We start from the raw sequence: 24,436 nt of genomic DNA on the forward strand, positions 1-24,436 counted from the left end.
CAACCTGGAATCTACCTTCATAGGAGCCCAGGCCACATATCCCAGTATGCCCTCCGTAGAGGCCTGAGGACCACAGAGCTGAGGTCCTCCCTTCAGAGACCTGAGGGGTCAGAAGTTACTGAACTGGGGGTAATGTCAACAGCAACTAGCCATTTTCTTCAAAGTCCCCAAAAGATACTCCATCATCTTCCTGGGCCACTCCTTGAATTTCAGGCAGGAAAAGCTGTGCTAACCCTTTCTGCTCCCTCATCAAAAATCTCTGTGTAGGAGAGAGGGAGAACATTTCAGGACCATAGAAGTCTCTCTTATCACCTTAAGTTCTCTTCCCCCATCAAAGACCAGAGAGGACAGGAAGCCTACATACCTCAAGCACCCTTACCGGCATCCAATTCCACAACCAAGTTGAAGGGGTAGCACAAATTTACCATCTAAAATCAGAACTAACTATACTGGGTGATATCTTCATGTCAAGAATCCTCACAACAGGCAGAGCAAGCCATTTCCCCCATGTCACCAAAGGGGAAACTGAAGGGGAGAAGGATTCTGTGACTCGCCCAAGATCCCCTAAATAGCAAAGCTAGGATTTGAACCCAGGACTGGCTGAATCTAAAGTCTGTTCTCCTAACTGCTAAATTATACTACCTTCCCATTCATCTACCCATCAAACAAGTTCCCAGAATTGGCTACATTCCTTTTAACATTCCTTCAGGAGGTAGCTGTGGTGGAAATTCCCAGGCAGCATTCAGAATGTGGTGAATTAAATATTACACTCTGACTAAAGCCAAGTGCCAGCTATCCACACACACCACTGAGAGGTCAATGTCCTGCCAATAGACACACATACAAAACCTTTGCAACATACAAACAGAACACCTCAATCCTGGACTGGGGCCCAACGAAGTCTCTACCTCCATTGGTCTGACTCCATAGTGCCACACTCTGAATCACCTCACATCACACACTCAGGCCAGAATAAACTTCTCACCTAACCTTCCCTCACTCCTCTTGCTTTGATGGTCAGGATAGGCAAAAATACTCTTGGGATGGGGCAGGCATGACTAGAACCAGACCTGTTTGCCCACTGAGATGTGGGGTCTGAGTGTTGTGCTCAACTACAACATACCAGCCTTTGGGGCAGGCTCAAGGAAATTTGGTGCAGATTTTACAAGAGGGTCTTGACAAACTAGAAGACAGAGGGTGATGTCAATGGGGTATCAAGTTAAATGTAATGGGGTATCAAGTTAACTGTAAAAATAATGTGTTCCATTCTAATTCTCCAGGAGGCGTTCAGAGCCCTCTGCCTGCCCTTGTCACAAATGCTCTGGCTCTCCCTCCCCAAGGCTAGAGAGAGAGGCTCTTCTATTTAAGCATTAATACAGCAACCCCACTGCCAGACGGCTGGGCAAGGTCCCCAGGTCAGAACTTTCATGCTTGTTTTGCAATGTGGACAAGGGCCTTGGAGGGTGCCACAGGAACAGAAAAGGTAGGACTGGGGGCCACGGGACATTGAATTCCATCTGCTCTAGGCACTTGCCTGATTAGAAGTGATTCGAGCACTTTTAACCTCATAAAACCAGTAGAAACAGTCCATATGTTCCACACCCGAACCCATTGAGTCTTCTTGTTTTGGTCCTCAAGGCCCAGCGGGCTCAGTTCTCAATGAAGGTGGGGGAGGACAGTCAGAGGTTAGATCTGTTCAACCCAGTACCTCTATTCCTAAAACCTCCTTCTACCCCCTATGCCATTACTTCCTACTTCACTTCCTTGGTGTTTTATCACTCTTCAATGGCACCAACTACCCTTATGCAAGCCCAGTAGGAGTGACAGTGCTACCACAAAGTTGGCTGGCACAGTAAATGCTGCCCCTGCCAGCACAGCAGCAATGGGGGCAGTGAGGACATGGTGATGAATATTTGCATCGACTGATGAAACTCCACTGTGGCAGCTGCCAGGGCTTGCCATCCACCTTGTCACAGTGAAAAGTACAAAAGCCTACTCTTGAGAACAGACTCCAGTGTCATCATAGTGTGGTTACCGTCAAGAATGGCTGGGACTAGAAGGACAAGGGTTAAGAAGGTGGGTCTAGGCTCTCTTTGGTCAATGGCATAGGACAAGTTAGCTCAGTGAGTTAGGTCAATGAGCCAATGTTTTCTTAAGACAATGAAGATCATCACAGTTACTACTGTGAAGACTGAACAGGATTATGCACATGAAGCACCTAACTCAATACCTGAATATAGTAAACACTCCACAAATGCTGGTTACTTTCTAAGCAATGGTTCCAGGTTCTTAAAAGGGCTAGAAAGTTGTTCCTTCTGAGGATGCCCCATTTAAAAACCAGGCCAGGACCAGCCCCTGTTTCTTGGCACAAGTTCCTTTAACAACAGAATACTCCTGCCCCTCATCGGTGCTCAGTACTCTCCTGTGAACAATATTTCAGCAGCATTGAGCCGAGCAGCAGAGCCTAAAATAGCATTTGCAGAGTGAGGCACATGTCACTGCCTCTCCTGTGTTTCAGAAGAGTGCAAGGAAAGAAAGTTTTCTATCACTTGCTCAGAAAGCTCGGCCACCCACCACCTGCCTTCCTTTCACGGCACTCACATGCCGCAATCTCTGTTCTGCTGGAAAATGAAAGTCCCTGAGCCCTGCAGCAACAGCCATCACCCCAAAGGACCATACTGTTCCCCTCCAGTGGGCCAGAGCCTCTGCTCCTTCAAAGCAGCCCTGTGGGCACGAAGGACATATGCACTTAGAATCCAGAATGTGTTTCACATGGAGCTGGGCTTGGTACCTGGCCGAAGGGCCTGCCACTCATGGGTTGGGTGAAACACCTCCAGGACCTCAGAGTCCAGCTCCTCTTCTGCCGTGGTTTCCTTTCTCTCTGCTTCTTTGGTGCTGCTCTTTTCTGGGCTGGTGAGCGCAAACTCCTTCAGAGAAAAGAAAACACAGGGCGTGACCCACCAGAACTAGGCACGAGGCATAGAGAGCATGGCCTGGGTTGTATACTCTTCTCCTCCATACTCCTCCCCTCTCTAGCCTTGTTTAGACCACAGTGATACAGTTAAATGAACACAGCATGTGTTATACATACATAGCACTTTTTACATACCTAAGGAAAAACTCCACAAAGTTCAATACTATCTCAAGGAGGTTAAGGGAACATACTGGGAAGAAGGGTTGGCAAAGGAGACAATAAGAGACTTCTACTTTTTATTTTCTATGCTACTATACTGTATGATGTTTAAAACTCCTACCTATTGCTCTTACAAATAAAAAAGATACATTAGGGTACCTGGGTGGCTTAGTCGGTTGAGCATCCGACTCTTAATTTCGACTCAGGTCATGATCTCATGGTTCATGAGATAGAATCCCAGGTCGACTTCTGTGCTGACAGTACAGAGCTTGCCTGTGATTTGCTCTCTCCCTCTCTCTCTCTGCTCCTCCCATACTCATGCTCGCTCTCTCTCTCTCTCTCTCTCTCTCTCTCTGCCTTTCCCCTGTGCACACATGTGCTGTCTCTCTCTCAAAATAAATAAACATTATATATATACACATATATATACATATATATATTCATGTGTGTGTATATATATATATATATATGAAAAAACACATATCAATGGGAGAATAAATCCTCAAATAGCCACCCCAGACATACCAAAGATGCCAGCTGAGGCCCAACTGATTCCTATGCAGTCCAGCAGGACACAATAAGAGCCTGGCAATTCCCCAGGGTGCCTACAGGGCATAAATGACCACTTGGGACATAACAATCCATGGTGAAATGGCTGCAAGTGGGAAGCTGGGAGTTTGGTCCGGCTGAGGGAGGAAGAAGCCACAGCTGAAAACCTCTTCCTAAAACCTGTTTCCTTCCACCCCCCAGAGAGCATGGAGGATTAATGAGATGGTGTCTGTGGAGCATCGTGAGCTCAGGAGACAGAGATGCAAGATAAATACAAAGTATTATTCATTTTGCTCCTTCCCAGCCTCCAATTCTTCGTGTCCAATTTTTAAACCTTTCTTGCATAAAAGCAGTCAGACCTCTGGAAAATAGAACCAGAGGGTTCTAGAGCTCTGGCATAGCAAGAAGGAACCCACACTAGTACACCAGGAGGTTATTTCAACCTTCTCACCTCCCAAGTCTTCCCCTATTAACAGTGAGCACATTTCGTGAATTCCTATGAACTCAAACCTGTTCAAGGAACTTGACACACATCTCATTTTGGCTTCCCAATAATCCTAACCTTGCATGAGAGGCAGTAATGCATCTCTTGCAAGCAACACCCCAGCTCCAGATATGCATCCCCACCTATCTTGTCCCTCAGGGTCTGATCTTTAATTAGCTGTCAGAGGGAAGGGCAAGGTGTTAAAGTATTCATGATAACAATGTAATGCCCCTCCAAGGGTTTTTAACATTTTAACAAGAAATAAAGGCATGAAATTCAGATGACAGGATTTCAAATCTTGTTAAGGACCAGTAAGGAAGAGATCTTGGACAAGAAGAGGCCCTCAAATCATATCCCAAGTAATGAGAGGCCAAGACTACAGCAATAGTACTTAAGAACTTAAGCTCCACATCAGATAACCTGAAGTTTGAATCCCAGTTTATTGTGACTCCCAGAAAGTTACTTAATTTTCTAAGCCTATTTCCACGTTTTTAAAGCAGAAATACTAATGACATCTAACTCATACATTAGATGAGGAACTATCTTGTAAACCACTAGACCCCAGATACATGGTAGCCATTACTCTTATTACATGTAAAGACCATCACAGGTTCCAGGTTGGATGAGTCTGTACTATGACATCCAACAGTGACTACACACTGTGACATTATTCAGGCAGGTCAGGTTTTGGTTGTGGTCTCACCTGTGCAGCCTGGCTGTCAAATGCCTCCTACCTTCAACTTGAAGCTTGCACAGATCTGAGCTCAAAAGAAAGCTAGGAGAAGAGTAGACATGCTTGGGAAACTAAAGGAAAGACAGAGTGGCAGGAGACACTGGCCTAAAGCCAGATTTCCTAAGAGCAGGCTCTATGTGAGTCTCTTTCACCAATGTACCCCAATGCCCAGCAAAGGACTAAGTTTGTAATCCAAGAACAAAGGAATGAAGAAACGACCCTGTCCCACAGGCAGGTATGTCTTCTGGAGGCCTTGGACTGAGGAAAGCCCAAAGGAGCCACATCTACTAGAACCCAGGCACTAGCCCCACATCGCAGAACAAAGAATACCTTGTCTACAAATACTCAAAACCCATGTAATCCAGGGCCGAGCCATGCTGGCCAGCCTCTGCCATAAGCACCACACACTAGACCATGGGACTAGGAGAATATAAATAGAATTTACCTCAGAAGTATGGGGGTCAAATGCCTCCAGGGGCCAGGTAGGGCCAGCAGTAAAACAACAGGTTGTTGGGGGGCTGTGAAAACTGGAGCCCTCCTGCCTTGACTAAGGAACGCAGCTGCTACTCAGCTGGTCCACCACTGCCATGAAAAAGAGAAAACAGAAAAACAGATGATTTTTACATAAAATTTTTGTATTTTAGAACACTAAGACGGCCAAACTAAACCTCTCTAAGCTTTAAATTGCAACTCTTGCTTTAGTCTATTAGTCAGGTAACTGCTGGCAGGTATAGCTGTAAGCAAGCAACCAAATCCTTGTCACTAAGAGAAGCAGTAAGAGGCAATAGGAAGGGGAATGATGAAAACATGGCAGAAAACCCTTCAAACACTAGGCTGGGGGAGTGTTCATTCTCTTTTTCCACATTTCTTTCAACATTAATAGATTCAAGATGGAGACCGATGAACCACTGAGCCGCATGCCTCAGGCTCTAGGGAGGCTAAATACTTTCACAGTAATCCCACCACTGCTGAAAATGTTTTCTGACCTTCCGGTTGGTGTCACCTTTGAACCAGATTTTAAGCGACACACACACATACACAGATACACACAATCTGCCATTATTTTATAGTACAAATCTGTTTTTAGTAGGGGTGATAAAAAATTGGTGCTCCTGTGATCAGCTCACCCTATTCACCAAATCTAACTCTGAGCAACTTGGCACTGTTTGCCCAAATCACATCTGACAAGCACTGAGGGAGTCAGTTCAAAAGGGGCATTCCAGGAAAGGTTTTGAGGAAAAGCAGCATCATGGGGATGAGACTGCAATGGTAACAGCAACTACCATTTGTAGCTCTGGGCTAAAGTGCCTTCCATGCCTCACAACTCACCCAAGTTTCATCTGTGGAGCACAAATTTTATTCCCATTTTATAGATGAGGACAGGTATCGGGCCTGAGCAAAAATCACACTGCTGAGAAAAGCAGACAAAAATTTAAGTCCAGGCCTGCCTGTCTCCAAAGCCCATGCATGAATTTTGACTCACTTCTGTGTTTCTGTTCTTAGTTATGTGTCCTAATGGCTATGCCCTGCATACTGAGGGAATGAAGGGGCAGGGGGGGAAGGGCACACTGAGATCACCTTAGCACATCTACCAGCACACACCCCCACCACCCCCACCCCCTCAGGGGAAAGGGAAGGCTTTCACGGTCCAAGTAACAAACCACAGTCCCAGAGAAAGGACAAGCAAGACTAGCCTCTCTCTGCCCAGGAAGGGTTGTCAACAGAAGATAAAGACCAAGGGGTGAGAGAAGCCAGCCAGCCCTTGGTCAACAAGTAAACCCCCCATGTTCTGGTGCCCTCTCAGCTGGCTTCTCAGGGCTCCCTTCCATACTGAAACCTCAGCACTCTTTTCCCTGCCACCATCACTCCAAATACCAATCTCCTCTCAACTGACTGGCAAGAAATCCAGCTAAGGTGTTAGCTGACAACAGCTTACCATGTCTCACTTCCTTGCACTTGTATCTGAGTAAGAGATTCTTAAAGACCAAAGCCTTCAAGATCCAGGAGAATGAATGAATCTCTCTAATGGTAAGCTGACAGACGCTGTGACAGAGACAGACTGCCATGGCAGTATTTTGGGCTAGGACCCTGACTAACAAAGCCCTATATTAAACCATAAAAGCAGACACCCTTTTACTGAAAATAACAGCTGACATTTATTGACCATACTCTGCCAGTCCCAAAGCTAGGTGCTTCATATATATTTTTATATATGCATACAAATCACGCATAATCTACATTAAAATCTTAAGAGGGAAGTATCAACCCTATTTTACGGATGAGAAAACAAAGCTCAGAAATGGCCAAATTGCCAAAGTAGGGGGTGCCACTTACCAATGGTCTGTGCTCCTTCCACTGGATTCCACTACCTCCTTCATACTCACTACTTTTTGAAGGCCAGTATACTACACAACCCCATCCCTTCAGCATCCACACTGCTCCTAAGTTGTGGCATCTCAGGGAGGTATCACAGCAGAAGATCGTACCCTGATACACACGATCTTTCCTGGGTAGCCATTAACCTGTACAAATGCCTTTGGAGAGGACAATTCCAGGCCACCAGGACCTCTTGCCTGGACTCAAGGCTCTGAATAAAGGATCATAAACACCCCCAGCTACCCCACCACCCATTTTCACTGTTGTGAAGGTGGCTGACTGCATAATTTGGATTTTAAATGCCAACAGGGCAGCAATTTTTACGGTATGAGAGAAAAGATGCTTCAACTCCTACTTGTGCTTAGCACATGATGAAAGATTATGACAAATGGATACAGCTTAGGAACAGACATAAGGATAAAAGTAGCTTCTGTTGATGAAAGTCAGTATTAACATTTTTCTGAGACTAGACTCAATAGAGCTAATATAAATGGGCCAGAATAATTATGGCTCTGAAAGCTCATCTATTTGGTTGGACTATTATCCAAAAGGGACTTACTAACACACAGTCCTTAAGCAAATTCATCAGCACGTTTTTGTTAATTGTGCATCTGCTAAAGCTCATCATGGGAAGCACCGGATCCTCATGAGCTGCAGGTTGAGCGGGGGCGGGGAGGGAGGGGAGTACACAGCCCTGATCCCTCCAGACACTTGGGTGCTTTTCTGGTCTAGGCTATGACAAAGACAGCCCCTAACTCAGGCTGTGGCCAGTCCCACCCTCAGGGGCCAATGGAATCTCATCCTCATTATCCTTGAGGAAAAGGCCAAAAAAAACTAGCACCAGTAAGATCTTAGAGAACATTAAAAGCTCAAAAGGATTCGTGACTCCTAACTGTACTTCCTCTTCTGCTCCACAAAGTGAGCAGAAAGGCAGAGAAAAAACAAATGACTTCAGAGAGAAGGCGGAAGCTTGCCATGAGCCAGAGGTAAACCTCAGCTGAGCTGGATTGCTATTAAATTCATCACAATTGTCATTTGCACTTCAAGGCCCTCCACTCCAAAGCCTTCAACAGTTACCCAACATTTAGCAGGAGACCCTGGGGTTGAGGAAGGTGGCCAGGGTAAGGGGAAACTGTCAGAAAGCTGACAGTCAAGGCTTCTCAGGGGAAAGCAAAGAGGAGACACTGGGAGCTGGTGAAGGACAGCTTATCGCTGGGGCCAGCCAGGCAAACGGGGCCAGGAGTCTTAGCATGCTGCAGCCAGGCCAAGCTCAGGGCTTTCTTGGTCATTCTACTCCTGCCTGTGACAGAGACAGAAAGCCTAAGCAGTGAGGTCTAGGTTAATGAAGAGAGGCTTAAAAAGAAGAGGAAGAAAAAGGACAGAGGAAAAGAGAATGGAGAGACAGAGACAGATGGAAAAAGCACAAGGAAGACAGGAGTAGAGGAAGAAGTGAGTCTTACTTAGTGCTCACCACACAGGCAACCAGCTCCTGGGGAGAATCCTGATTTTCCCAACTCTGCCACAAACTGGCTAAATGATTCTGGCCAAGTTACTTAATGTCTCTGAGCCTCAGTCTCCTTCTGAAAATGAGGGATAATAACTGTAGTTGTTCACTTCTTAGGGGTTTTGGAGGGATTAAATGAGAATACATATAAAGCACTTACTAAAATAATTGGTACATGATAACCTCATCAACATTATCAGTATTACCATATCATCATCCTATTTTCTCCAAAGGGAAACTATGCCATGAGCTTCCTTCCTTTCTTTTGAGACAAAGTGTGCATGGGCATGAGAGTGGGTGAGGGGCAGAGAGAAAGGGGAACAGAGAGAATCCCAAGCAGGCTCCACGCTGTGAGCACAGAGCCAGACCCAGAGCTCAAACTAATGATAAGGGGATCATGATCTCAGCCAAAACCAGAAGTCGGACACTTAACCGACTGAGACACCCAGGTGCCCCTATGCTATGAGCTTTAAACAGAGGCCAGAGGACTCAGTGGGGTGGGGAGGAGAGTACACATACTCCTTGACCCAGTGCTAACCACATTCCTGTAAGAAAAATAAAAGCTCACCCTACTCCCACAAAAGCCTTGGTGGCATGGAGGCTTTCTTGGAGCCTACAGGGATTCTTCTATTTGTATTAAGAAATTTACCGGGTTCTGATGACTGAGGCAGAAGGTGAAGCAGGAAGCCATCAGCAGCCCGAGCAGCATTCCCGGAAGAGCCATCCTAGAAGGGGGCAGGCCCTGGGGAGGCACAGTTAGAGACCTGAGGAATGTAAACAAAGAAGACAGAAGGTAAGCAGGAAGCTGGTGCCTGATCCCCCAGCAATGTGATTCCAATGATGTCATGTGTTCAATGGATATCAGACATTTCCTGCACAGATGTATCAAAGGTCTTCCTTCTACCACAGGAGAAGATCTAAAGGAAGCTTCCAGCTACCATAAGGAGTCCAGCCACTCATGACCAGATATGCCTTGGTTGGAAGCAGAGAGCCAAGCAAGACTCTCATGTGAGATACAACAGTTGGGGTCCCTTCCTTCCTCACTATCAACTTATTGTCAGGTTGTACAGGGTGATATTGGCTATGATAAGGAGAGAAATAAACTAACCAACTGATTTGTGTATCAAGAGACATGGGTCCAAATCCTCATAAGTCATCATAACCGTTCACTTCTAAACCATGCTCACTATTATATCTGAAAACAGATGCCATCAGTATCCCATCAACCAGCAAAGTTCCATATTCCCAAGCCACTAAGTCTTACACATCACTTTTCAAATGGCCCAACTATCCGAAGTACAGGCCCTAGTAGCTGTTAAAATCAAAACAAAAGGATAAAAGGATATCCCATGTTCATGGATTAGAGACTTAATATTGTTAAGATGACAATATTACCCAAAGCAATATGCAGATTCAATGCAATCCCTATCAAAATACCAAGGCTGTTACAAAAATGGAGAAATCCTTCTTTAAATACATAAGGAATTTCAAGGGACCCAAAGTAGACCCAAAGATGTAGGAAAAAAAAAGAACCAAGTTGGAAGACTCATACTTCCTGAATTCAAAACTTATTACAAAGCAATAGTAATCAAAACAGTGTGGTACTGGCATAAGGGACAGATGTAAAGACCATTGGAATAGAACTGAGGACACAGCAATAATCATGTGTACTCAAATGATTTTCAACAGGGTGCCAATACCATTCAATGGGGAAAAAATAGTCTCTTCAACAAACTATTCTGGGACAACTGAATAGCCACATGCAGAAAATGAGATGGAATCTACCCTTTTGTCATGTACAAAACTTAACTCAAAATGTATCTAAGACCTAAATTTAAAAGCTAAACTTTTACAAGAAAATATAGAGGAAATCTTCATAACCTTATATTTGGTAGTAGTGTCTCAAAAATGACACCAAGACAACAGGTGATTTAAAAAAAATAACTAGGGGCGCCTGGGTGGCGCAGTCGGTTAAGCGTCCAACTTCAGCCAGGTCACGATCTCGCAGTCTGTGAGTTCGAGCCCCGCGTCAGGCTCTGGGCTGATGGCTCAGAGCCTGGAGCCTGTTTCCGATTCTGTGTCTCCCTCTCTCTCTGCCCCTCCCCCGTTCATGCTCTGTCTCTCTCTGTCCCAAAAATAAATAAACGTTGAAAAAAAAAATTTTTTTTAAATAACTAAATTAAACTCCATCAATATGTGAAAACTTTTGTGCCTCAAAGGACCTTATGAAGAGATTGAAAAGACAGCCAACAAAATGGGAGAAAATATTTGCAAATCACCTCTCTCTGATAGGGTTTAATAACCAGATACATAGGGGCGCCTGGGTGGCGCAGTCGGTTAAGCGTCCGACTTCAGCCAGGTCCCGATCTCGCGGTCCGTGAGTTCGAGCCCCGCGTCGGGCTCTGGGCTGATGGCTCAGAGCCTGGAGCCTGTTTCTGATTCTGTGTCTCCCTCTCTCTCTGCCCCTCCCTCGTTCATGCTCTGTCTCTCTCTGTCCCAAAAATAAATAAACGTTGAAAAAAAAAAAATTTAAATAACCAGATACATAAACAACAATGACGGCTATAATTTTTTTAAAAAGCAAATAACAAATATTAGCAAGGATGTAGACAAACTGGAACACCTCATACATTAGTGGTGGTAATGCAAAATGGTACAGCTGCTGTGGGACACAGTTTAGCAGTTCCTCAAAAAGCAAAACACAGAATTACCTTAAGATCCAGAAATTCTACCCCTAGGTATTTATTCTACCCAACAGTTCTGAAAATAGTGATTCAAACAGATACTTCCATGCAAATGTTCCCAGCAGCATTATTCACAATAGCCAAAAGGTGGAAACAACCCCAATATCCATCAACAGATCAATGGATATTTTTAAAGTGTTGTGTATACATACAATGGAATATTATTCAGCCATAAAAAGAATGCAATTCTGACACATGCTTCAACATGAATGAGCCTTGAAAACATTATGCCAAGTGAAATAAGCAAGACACAAAAGAACAGATATTGTATGATTCTATTTAAATGAATTTTTTTGAATAGCAAACTCACAGAGACAAAAAGAAGATTATAGATTACCAGGGGAGTTACTACTTAATGGGTACAGAGTTTCTTGGTACAACAATTTTGGTCAGTAAACTAGAGTGGCAGTCAAGAGAACTTAATCCAAATTGTTGAACTACTATATTGTATACCTGAAACTCATTATTACACTGTAGGTTAACTAATGGGAATTTAAATGAAATCTTAAAGAGAAACACGTGTACTTTAAAAAAAAAAAAAAAAAACTGGCAAATGGCCTAGGAAAGAAAGGCAGAAAGAGAAATAAAACAAGCTAAAAATTTTAAGAAGCCTTAGAAAAAGTCAGAACAGGGGCACCTGGGTGGCTCAGTCGGTCAAGTGTCCGACTTCAGCTCAGGTCATGATCTCACACTCCTTCAGTTCGAGCCCCGCGTCGGGCTCTGTGCTGACAGCTCAGAGCCTGGAGCCTGCTTCAGATTCTGTGCCTCCCTCTCTCTCTGCCCCTCCCCTGCTCATGCTCTGTCTCTGTCTCAAAAAAAAAAAAAAAAAAGAAAAAGAAAGAAAAGGAAAAAGTCAAAACATGTCAGCATTACTTCAAGCCCTTATAAAAGGTTTGAATGTTGATCACTCAGCCCTAAAATATCTCATTAGGCCATGTATTCAAAAAAAGCTTAACTGTATCAGTTATAGGGGAATATCTCTGAAGATTATGGTGCTTACCTTTTCTCTTTCCTATTCCTGCCCCACTACGTGCTCCACCTCAAGAAATTGGTCCTTTAACATGACTGCAGTGGGACCCAAAGTCCTACCTGAACCCACTGTCAGAAGTTATTACCGACTTGCCCAGCCCACACCTTCTCAGAGGCAGACGGAAACTTTCCCTAAGGACATCTGGAACCATAAAGGAAAACAGCCCTGCTGGACCGGCACTGTGCTAAAAAAGCATAGCCAAATGGAAAAGCAAAGGCTTGGGCACTAAAAATAGCTGCTACACTCACCCAGCAGCAAAAGCCTTTGCTTTCTGCCAGCTTCTCCCCTCTTTTTTCGTCGATAAAATGGAGCGGCTGAGTGCCACATGAGCTTTCCCCAGCAACCTGTTTCCCTGGGGCACCAATCATACGGAAAGATGGGGAGTGAGTTCACAACACAGCATTAGGTTCTGGACAGGTGCCTGACCATACCTGAGTGTGCGTGGCAGGGGAGGGGGCAGTGGCCAGGCTTGGTGAGCATGCACAAGGAGCAAGCAGAGACTTCCACATCAGGAATGAAAGGGCTGGAAAGGCCCAGGGAGATGGGTCCCAAGAAAAGACAGCCCTGGAGCTTCCTATAATGCCCCATACCTTTCTTAATCCTCAGCCTTTGGGGGAAAGGAAAATACAGAATGGAAGCAGGGTGCATTATCAGGAAATAAACCGTAAGAAAAAACAAAGATTATCCCCAAAGTCACAGATTTCCTTTCCCTGCATGAATAGTGTTCAAGTGTACATGGATGTACACACACACACTTCAACAGTCCCTTCTTACAGCCAGGGATAAACACTGGAATTGATGCTGGGGGAAAAGATGAGGAGGAAGAGATAAATGAGAATGAATTAGTCAAGGGCAAAGAAGACAAATGAGCAGGAAATCCAGAAGAGACTGAAGAAAAAGAGGTCGAGGGCAGCTGATACACAAACAGCAGCTTCCCCACCCCACCCCCACCCCGAAGTGGGAAGGGGAATGCGTGGGGAGGGGGCAGGGGAGGTGGCGAGAGAAATGGCAGCTCCCACAAGGTTCCCAGCAGCCTCCATCTCCTGCACACACACTAATGCCCTCAAAAGCATTTTATGCCAATACTAAGGATGAGACATCGATTCACAAATGGATCCTTCGTCTCCCCCCAGTAATTCCACATGGACTGCACACCTGACCTATTTACTGCCTCCATATATTTCTCCATGAAACACCAAGAGACAGAACATGTTGCAGGGAGGAGGTGCCTGAGGAGAGACAGGAGGAGTGAGGCTGGGAAAAAGATATGTCACAGTTTCCCAGGCTTTGCAGGGGTACCCTAAGAGCAAGTGCAAATTCTGCAACATACAGGCACACACAAGCATCAGTGATGGTATCCTGTGTCCTGCTAAGCAGTCTGGCCTGCAGCCACGTCACCTGGTCTTGGTCCTTACTCAACAAGTAACAAGTAGAAAATACGCAGTTTTCTCTGGGCTTTAGGCTGAAGGTGAGGGTGGGGGAGTGTGGAAACAGACTAAAGAGAGGTGGCACACAGCTGTGTTTTACCAGGACAGCTGACATCCCACATCACAAGCAAGTATCTGGGCAGCAGCAGCAGCTAAAGAAAACCTCAGACAGGGGCGCCTGGGTGGCGCAGTCGGTTAAGCGTCCAACTTCAGCCAGGTCACGATCTCGCGGTCCGTGAGTTCGAGCCCCGCGTCGGGCTCTGGGCTGATGGCTCAGAGCCTGGAGCCTGTTTCCGATTCTGTGTTTCCCTCTCTCTCTGCCCCTCCCCCGTTCATGCTCTGTCTCTCTCTGTCCCAAAAATAAATAAAAGTTGAAAAAAAAAATTAAAAAAAAAAAAAGAAAACCTCAGACAATAACCTAAGTAAAGCCAAAGTCATGGCATCCCTTTGAGGCACAGTTGGCACACTTGGGCTGATGTTAGTGCCCTTCCCAAACCCTACTTACCACCCCTAACACTGGATTTGCCTCATCACCTGCCCCTGTACACCCTGCAAAATAAACCTTCCTGTCATTCTTGGCTCTCACTGGAAGACACACCAAGGTCTTCACATTACGGTCTTCTTCTGACTTCAAACACCATCATTCAGTCTGGGAAAGGGAAACACATTTCAGTGTTTCAGCAGTTACTCTTTCCTTAAGTATCCTTGGGCTTTGGGACAAGAAGATAATAAGGACTAAAAATGAAATGTCCATTTTTTTCTATCAAAACTGGCCATCTGTAGGCTGTACCTTTATGTAAATTGAGGGTAGATGCTCCAGCAATCTGTATTATCAGCTTACTGCAGCCCAGAGCAGATGCTTGTGGCATGGGTAGGAGGAGGCCCTTCGACTTTCTAGACCTTGCCTCTCTTGGGGCCTCATGTCCTCTACTCAATTCAGATAGGACTGGGGGAGAGGACTAGGCCCTGGATAAAAAAGACTCCTCCTGTAACTTCTATCTTCTCTCAAGGCAGGAAAACAAAAGAATGTGATGAGGATGGCAAGAAGCCAAAGGAGAAGTGGGAGTGCTGGATCTCTGAAAGCTTCTTAGATGGGTGGCAGACCCCACGGACAGTGGCTGCTCTCCAGTCTCAGGGCCAGAGAAGAGTGAGAATAGGAAAAGGTCACAAGTGTCCTGGGCAGGCAGAGTCACGTCAGCAAACTGCCTGAGGCCACTCTGAATTCCACCTCATAAAATGCTCACATTCTTAACCTACAGTTTGTGTCCATGTATTTGTTTCTCCAAATCTAGAAAAGTGAAAGGGCAAGAATTCCTACTTCTATCTTAAAAGAAGGAAATTGAAGCAAAAAGATAAAAACATGGATATAAAGTCTAGTACATGAATTTAGATTCAGAATGATCGAAGGCCATTTCTTAGCTCTGTCTATTCCTAGCTGTGTGATCTTGAATACAACTTACCAGACCTCAGTTTCTTTATCTGTAAAATGGCATAGTAAGAGCTCCTACCTCAAAGAGTGTTAGAGAGGATTAAATAAAAATATGGAAAATGCTTAACAAAGCACCTGGCACCTACTTATCATTAGAGTAGGGATGATGACCTGCCCTTGGACACACAGACAATCAGAGCCAGTCCAGGCACCCTGGTACAACTCTCCAGAGCTCTGCCACTTACAGAATCTACACATTCTTTAGCTGGCCCTATATCTCAAACTTTAGGACCAAAGCCTTTTTTTTTTTTTTTGGCTATCTTCGCCCAAGAGGTGAAGGAAACAGATGTTGGAAGAGCACCCACCCCCAGCTGAAAAAGGAGAGATGAAAGCCAGTTTTCTGCTGAGCCCCAAGGCAGACCCAGCGCACTCAATGCTTTTCCCAGCATACTTGTGTCCAGAGAGCCAGGCCACCACCATGTAGAACTGCCAAATGCAGGAACACCTGTCAAAACAACCTTCTGCTTTACAGACTGAAGGTTAGAGGATGAGCTCTTCCTACAGACACACATTCATTACTATTTATGGGCTGCACAAACTCATATACACATACACGGTCACTCACCTCTACACAAACAAACTCACCGCCTAATCTGAGCAAATACGAAGCTGAAGAAACAACGCAAAGAGGACACTGGAAGGACAGTCCTGACAAGAGAAAACAATGTGCAAACGCTTAGGAAAAGAAATGGATTTTTAAAGAAAAATTTAAAGGACAAAAGAAATAAATTTGGAATAGTCAGGCAAACAGTCTCTTTCCCCCTAAGCCATAAACTACACAGCAAGTCAGGAGGAAAACAGCAATTAAATCCAAAGAGCCTATGAACAAGAAAAGAAATGCGGCTTCTAATCCCATAACTAAGTCCATTACTGGCTGGGAGGCTGGACATGGAACATCCTTACCCACTGACCATTTGTGTAGTGGGGACAGTATCTGTCCCAAATATTGAGATCATGCCTAGGGCTGAGCAAATACAGACTGCTCTCAACAGACTCAAGAAGGAAATTAACTAGAGGAGGCTGTTGGAGGTAGAAAGTTCACCTAAGCCTCTGCCTGGACAGACAGCTACAAAGCCAAAATCCACTCATGCACATGCCTTCAAAAGAGAGCCCAAGAGAGGCTTTCCCAGTAGCAATATAAGGACAGTGCTGGCCCCACCTGAGAGCACACAGAGCCAAGAATTCCATGAGCCCAGTGGGGACTAGAGCCCTGGGAGGAGGACAACATGGAAAGAAATAGGAAGGGGGCATTCTTGATACTCTGCACTCCAAAAGGTGAGAGACATAACAACTCCCATCCCTACCTTAGTAGGCAAGGAAACAGATCTTTAAGAAGGTGGATAAGCATATTAGCAAAAAACTGCAATCTCAGAGACAAAAGACAGTGGCTCCAGCTAAAAGAAATCAAAAGACAAGCAGAAAGAGAGCAAAAGCAAAAGGGACAAAGCAAATGGGAGCCCAGGTCAGCCCTCTCTAGACCTATCCTTACTCAAACAAGGCTATCAAAAAACTAAATGCTAGAAAAGCGTTTTAAGACCCAATCTCCATTTGGACTGCTAAAGATCTAAACAACAGTGAGGGCACTTGATAGCTACATTAATAACCACAGTTCAATGCCTTCTGGCATGGAGCTTTTCAGTGGATCCACGAAGTCTCTGGTAACTTCACACCCATTGAATACAAAGAGGCAGAGAAGGTTAGGGCAGGGTAAGAATGTTGGTGCCATCAGCACAGAGGCAATAAGCAAAGCAACAAGAATAGACTCCCTGTCTTAGGGAGAAACCCAGAGAGAAAGAAAGAGCAAGAACAATCTTCAAGTCATGGCTGGAATATAGGAAAAGAAAAAAGCAAGCAAGGCAATCAAACAAGGAACGAGGACAATGGTGCAGAATCACAAAGGTCAACAGAGGAGAGAATCCTGAGAAAATCAAGTTCCAGGCAATGATGTCAAGAGATCAGTCAGAGTAAGGATGAGAGGGGCACCTGAGTGGCTTAGCAGGTTGATCGTCTGTCTCTTGATTTTGGCTCAGATCATGATCCCAGGGTTGTGGGATCGAACCCCACATCGGGCTCCACATTATGCATAAAGCCTGCTTGAGATTCTCTGTCTTTCCTGCCTCTGCTGCAAAAAAAATTTTATTTTATTTTTTTTTAATTCTTTAATTTTTTTTATTTTTTTTTAACATTTATTTATTTTTGAGACAGAGAGAGAGCATGAACAGGGGAGAGTCAGAGAGAGAGGGAGACACAGAATCTGAAACAGGCTCCAGGCTCTGAGCTGTCAGCACAGAGCCCGATGCGGAGCTCGAACTCATGGACCGCGAGATCATGACCTGAGCCGAAGTCGGACGCTTAACCGACTGAGCCACCCAGGCGCCCCTGTAAAAAAAAATTTTAAAAATAAAAAAGAATGTGGATGAGAAGATCCACTGGGTTTGGCAATAAGGCCACCAGAGGGCCCTTCAAAAGAGGGTACATGAGACAAGAAATAGAGGCACAAAGGTAGACTGCTTTGAAAGCTTGAGTGGGTCCATTGAAGTTGGGAGATTTGGGGCCACTTCTCTAAATCCAATTTTTTCAATATTATCACTTGAGTCTCTTAATGAAGACAAAGAATTGGCTCCAGTGGTCAGGTCCTAAAGATGGATCCTCTAATGCCATACAATGGTTTTCTATGACTGTGTAGAGCTACCCCCTCCAACACACATGTCTTCAGGACAGAGACAGGCACAGTCACACCAGCAGAAGGAGGGAGCAGGGAGGCAAAGTCTTTAAGAACAAACTCCCACCAGACACAACTCCACATTCTCTGAGCTCTCCCATGCCCCAAACTGCTCAGAAGTTTTAGTTCTTGCACTTTGTAATACAGGATGGAGAGAAATACCCCAATGACACCAAATCCCCTAGGATTCAAATCAGTATCTGGACCACCCACAGGAAAATAAATTTTGTCTAAGAGCAATTATAGTCAACATTTATAGAGTACTTGCTATGCTCCAAGCAAAGTTCTAAACTCATTTACTCTTCGCAACAACCATTTGACAAGGTTCTCATTCTGCCCAGGAGGGGACTGAAATTCAGAGAGGTTAAATATTTTGCCCAAGTTCATGCAGCCAGAGTGGTAGTCAGGATTCAAAGCCAATCTGGCCCAGAACCCATCCTCTTTCCATAGACCACGCTGCCTTTCCAGTGATCTATGAATCAGCCACAGAAACTGGACTCATTTTACTTATTCTTCAACAGTGTGAATGGATACAAAGGCACACATTCTGTGTCAGGAGAAAATTTTTTAAATGAGCCTATTGGGGCCCTCTTGTGGAGAGACCCACCTCTACCATGTCCCAAGTTTTTACACTACACACACACACACGCACACACACATACACACACATATGTTTTCACACACATATGTTTTGATTGGTGAATGTCCTTGGCACAGCCCAGCTCACACAGGAGGCACAGATATTCAAGAAGAAGAACATCCTTGACTAAGACTGCAGCCGGGTCCCTGGCATCCTGTGTGTCTTCACCTCTTAACCTCCCATCATGCAGACTTCTCAGCTATACAAGAAGTGAAAGTATCTTTCTTCTCCAACCCCCAAACACTCCCCTCATATATACCCAACTGTCTGGTGAGAATGAAGCAGAGGGGAGGAGTAACTATATTGGCCAAGATGATATCCAAGCTTATTTCCAAATAGTCTGTGATCCTGACATCCCCACTCCCCATCCCAAAAACATTTAGGACAGGATTACCTCTACATGGCAAAAGAAAATGAAGCCAAAAAGGTGAATGTGGTTTTCCTAAGCACACCAGTAAGTGACAAGGTGAATTAGAGAAATACCCCAGACCCGGTCAGTTTACTTCCCCCTGGGCCCTAGATTACAAGCTCCCAACAGAGAGTGGGCAAGGAGACCTACTTCTTCTACTTGTTCTCTGATCCTGCCTAATGTTCTTAAAGTGACCAGCCTATGACTGATAACAGCCAAGGTTACTAGAAGGTATACTCTACTCCATCTCCACTCCAGTGTAATGAAAAGAATGTGGGCTTCGAAAGTCAAGCCAGGTCACCTCACCTAGTTGTGGGACTCTAGGCAAGCTGCTTAACCTCTCCAGGTTTCCATTCCTTCATCTACAAATGGACTTGATAGTAACTACTTTACTTTGCAGGATGGTTCTTGGTGTTAAGTGAGATGTTATGAAGCATATAGTACAGTACCTGAACAAAGTGAGGACTCAAGAAGGTTGTAGCTCTCATTAACAACTACTGTGAGAGAAAATTTTGAATAAAGGACAGGATAAACAAAAGCAGTAAGGGCTTCATTCCCTTATAGAATTGTCTTGTGCTCTGACAATCAAGTCTTTCCTTGGAACCCAGTTTCCCTGAGCCACAGGCCTGCCTACACACCTGCACTACACTCTAGGTGGCTACAGAGGCATTTCCACTCAAACCTTAGCAATGCTGGCTGGCTCTGCATCAGTGCCCAGTGAAGAGGTGACTGAGAATGGCCACTTCAGAATCCAGCTTCCTGGTGTCTCAGGCCTGTCTTCAAACTCCAATACCTCTAAGAGGGGAAGAGGGAAGGCAGGAATAGCCAGGACAAATTCAAGAGACCTAGATTTTGTGGATCACTCTAGACAGGGTCAGCTGGCATCCAGGGAATAAGGGACCAGAGCCTCCTTCTTCCCTCTCCTTTAAAATAATGAATGGATCTCCTGATAGTAGGCACAATGGGCTTTCTCTCGATAGCCTGCTTCCAAAGAATACCAAGGACTTTCACACATTCATCCACACACAACCTGGGGCTGGGGCAGAATCAGAGTTCATCTTTTCCTGCTGTCTCCAAGCTTCCAGAGGAGGTCAGAGCCTCTTAGTGAAACTATGATAGGAAGGAAGATATGACTTCCAGTCCATAGCTCCAAATGGACTATGTGCAAATCACTAAGAACACCAACCCTTATTCTGTGCTAGGCACTCTGGCACTTTGGATTACAAGCATCCAGATTCACACTCTAGAAACAGATACCACACAAAGATATTTTACCATCAGCCTCAGTCCCCTGAGCACCATACTTCAGAACAGAACATACAAAAGATACCACTGCTGCCCTCAAGGGAGCTAACGTCCCGTTCACAATTAGTGGATAACATGGCTTTCCACAACAGAATTTGAGACAGCACAATTATCAAAAAGAAAGCCAACTTAAGAAATATACCATGAGAAAATAAATACCGCTCTAGGCAACTTGAGACACAAATTACAACTTTTAACGGATGAAATGAGCAACAATTAGGTTCCTCCTTAAACTAAATCAGGAGCCCCAAGAAAATAGCATTAACTTACAGAAACAATGAGTGCACCATAAGGACAGGTCACCAAACACAGAACTCGCTACTATCACATTGGCACTGACTATGTCTTCCAGGTAAATCAGCAACTGAAACATCATATTTTATTTTTAACACGCCTGAGAGTCCAAGACTATTTATAATCCCAGATTCTTAAAAACTTGAAAGGAGGATGAATTTTTAAATGTACACATTTACATATGTGGGCAGAAACACAAAAATCTGATGCCTCTCAACACAGCTCAGGGAGCCATAACTCACGGCTTTCACAATCCCACCTAACACCCAAAGAAAATCCGGGTGCCTTCTCCAAGAGATGGTGGGAGGCTGGGTAGGTAGCCAAGAAACAAAGAAACCTAAACTCAGCACTTGGCAGGACCATTAAGGAGCAGAGGATTTTAAATGCATTGTTTCTGACTCTAAATATGTCTACATTTATTACCAATTTGGGATCAGAAACCACATTTAGTTCTGCCGTGACCACGCACTAAAAATATTAAGCAGAGTATTGCCTAGGAAACAGCAGTCTTCCCTGCTGCAGCAGTCCCATTTCAGAGTCAACTCTGCCATGGTCCCAGGGCTCCCCATCCTGGGCTTCACTGAGAGCCCAGTTAACAAGCAGAACTGCCACTGTCCTGCCAAGGCCTTGCTTGCTTTTTAGAACGCAGCGATAGGAGCCAGGGCTAGGGACTACACAACCTTGTCATCCTCTCCAAGGCTGTAACATGGTCAATGGAATTCCATTTCACAGGCCTGTAACAACTAGAACCCACCAGACTGGGAGCTCCATAAGGGTAGGGACAATTGTCCACTTAACCCACTGCTGTATCCTCACCACCCAGCATTGTGCCTGGCACTCAAAAATATCTGCTGATTGAACAAATCAACAATCTCAAAAGGTGTCATCTGGACTAGCACAATGGAAAACAGTGTTGTCATTAAAACAGGTGAAAAAAATGTTTAAATAGGTGAACTATGGATAGTGATGCTAACATGAACACAGATACATATTTTTGAGCAGAAGCAGAACATAAAAGCACACACATAGGAATTACTACTCTGAAAAAAAGTGTGACCACCTCCATGATCAGCTATGAAGTTAGAATTATGGGAAATTATGCTCAATGGAGTCTTTCTTCCTGAAATGCTAGCTATATGAGAAAACATTTAAAAGAAGTATTATTCTCAACATAATATTCTCCCTTGTCTGCTGACTTGATATGGTCCTTGAGATGGCTCAGAAGCCTTGTTCCTGTTTGGCAAGCCCAAGAACAGATGAACCATCCATCAGCCCAAAGAGAGAGTACAAGGGCAAAGCTGCAATCCTAGAGTCCAACTTAACAAGTAGACCTTGTTTACCAGGTCACCTGCCAGTGCGCATCATCAGTATGAATGGTTCCCTAGACAGGTGGCCAAGATGGAGGTGCTGAGACAAAAGAGTATGGAAAAGATGACCTGGCCCAGCTTCAAGACCAGAGTTCCAAATAGGTACCATCATGCCACACAGCCCAGGGCCTCCTGGCCAGCCAAGTGACTGTTAAGAAACGTAACAGTATCCTTCCGAATGTTTCAAAAAATAGATGAAATGGGAGCACTGCCTAACTCATTCTTTGACTCCAAAATTATCCGAACACCAAAGACAAGGACACTATAAGAAAACTACAGACCAATATCCCATATAAATATATCTGCAAAAATCCTCAAAAGAACACTAGCAAACCAAATTCAGCAGCATATTAAAAGGACTGTGTAACATGATCAAGTGTTATTTATCCCAGAGGTACAAGGGTGGTTCAACACATGAAAATTAATCCAGTTAACAGATATTGATAAAACAAAGGGGAAAAAAATCATCTCAATTGATACCCAAAAAGCATTTGACAAAATCCAACATCCTTCCATTCTAAAAACACTTAATAAACTAAGAACAGAACTTTAACATAATAAAGGGCATATATGATGAGAGTCATATAAGAAGAACCCACAGCTAACATCAATGGTGAAAGGTTACAAGTTTTTCCCCCAAGATCAGGAACAATACAAGGATGCCTGCTTGTATCATTTATATTCAACATTAATACTAGAATATCTAGCCAGAGCTATAGGCAAGAAAAAGGAATAAAAGATACCCTACTGGAAAGGAAGAAACAAAACCATCTCTATATACGAATGACATGAATTTAGATGTCGAAAACCCTGGAGAATCTACAAAACAAACAAACAAACAAACAAACTGTTAAAGCTAATAAAATCAGTAAAGCTGCAGGTACAACATCAATCCTCAAAGATCAGTTGTGTTTCTTATACTATTAACAAACAATCCAAAAGGGAAATTAAGAAAATAATTCCATTTAAAATAGAATTAAAAAAAAAAAAAGTATCCAGGAATAAATTTAACTAAGGAGGAAGGTCTTTAGCCAAAGGAAAAAATTTGTACACTGAAAATTACAAAACATTGCTAAAAGAAATCAAAGACAACCTAAATAAATGGAAAAACTTTCTGGGTGGATTGGAACACTTAATACTGTCAAGATGACAGTACTATCCAAAGCAGTCTATAGATTCAATGCAATCTCTGTCAAAATCTCAACAGTGTTTTTCAAGGAGATGGAAAAACTCACTCTAAGATTCATAGGCAATCTTTAAAAAAAGGAACCAAGTTGGAGGATTCACACATCCTGATTTCAAAACTTTACCACAAAGCTAATATAATCAAAACAGTATGGTATCGACAAAAGGTAAGCACATACTCTCCCATCTACAGTCAAGTGATTTTTAACAAGGGTGCCATTGACTAAAAATGGATGGAAGACCTAAATTTAACAGTGCAACTATAAAATTCTTACAAGAAAACATAAGGGCAAAAATTTTATGATTGGGCCATAAATTCTTAAATAGGATACTAAAACCACAGGCAATAAAAGAAAAAACTGATAAATTAGAATCCATCACAATTTTGATTCCATCAAAATTTTGGGGCCTCAAATAACACTAGGAAGAGAATGAAAAGAAAACCCACCAAACAGGAAAAATCACATATTGATAAAGGTTTAATTTTCACAATATGTAAACAACTCAACAACATAAAGATAAGCACCCCAGTTTAAAAACCAGCAAAGGAGATTAACAAAGAAGGTATCTCCAAAGAAGATATCTCCAAAGAAGATATGCAAATGATCAATAAGGTCATGAAATGATGCTCATTACCAGCTGTGGTTACTGAAATGCAAATCAAAGGTACAATGAAATACCATCTGACACCTATTAGGATGCCTACAATTTAAAAAAAAAAAATTTAAGGGAAAACAACTGCTGGCAAAGATTTGGAAATATGGTATACTGCCAGTGGGAATGTAAAATGGTACAGCTACTCTGGAAAACTCTGGTAGTTTTTCAAAAAGCTACACATTGAATTATATGACCCAGCAATTCCACTCCTAGGTATACACCCAAATATCTGAAAACAGGGACTCAAAAAGATACTTGCATGTCAATGTTGCCAAAAGGTGGAAACAACCTAAGTATCTATCAAGAGATGGATGGATTTTTTAATGGATATTTATTTTTAATGTTTATTTATTTTTGAGAGAGAAAGAAACAGAGTGTGAGCAGTGAA

The 24,436-nt window shown here is 43.8% G+C and overlaps 1 protein-coding gene across 6 annotated transcripts in view; it reads right to left on the reverse strand.

Moving 5' to 3' along the window:
* The window catches only part of SIL1 (SIL1 nucleotide exchange factor), a 286,621-nt gene that overhangs the window by 155,388 nt on the left and 106,797 nt on the right, over positions 1–24,436 (reverse strand). For 5 of the 6 annotated variants that reach the window (XM_047831100.1, XM_047830845.1, XM_047830696.1 and 2 more), the window contains 2 exons: positions 9,429–9,543; positions 2,792–2,927 (listed from right to left, as the gene is read on the reverse strand). In XM_047831100.1, coding sequence (XP_047687056.1) covers positions 2,792–2,927; positions 9,429–9,503 — 211 coding nt within the window. In that variant the 5' untranslated portion in view covers positions 9,504–9,543. The remainder of the gene's footprint in view (positions 1–2,791; positions 2,928–9,428; positions 9,544–24,436) is intronic. The other variant, XM_047830933.1, reaches the window with a different exon arrangement.

Source organism: Prionailurus viverrinus, chromosome A1 (assembly GCF_022837055.1).
Source record: "Prionailurus viverrinus isolate Anna chromosome A1, UM_Priviv_1.0, whole genome shotgun sequence".
Classification (NCBI taxonomy): domain Eukaryota; kingdom Metazoa; phylum Chordata; class Mammalia; order Carnivora; family Felidae; genus Prionailurus; species Prionailurus viverrinus.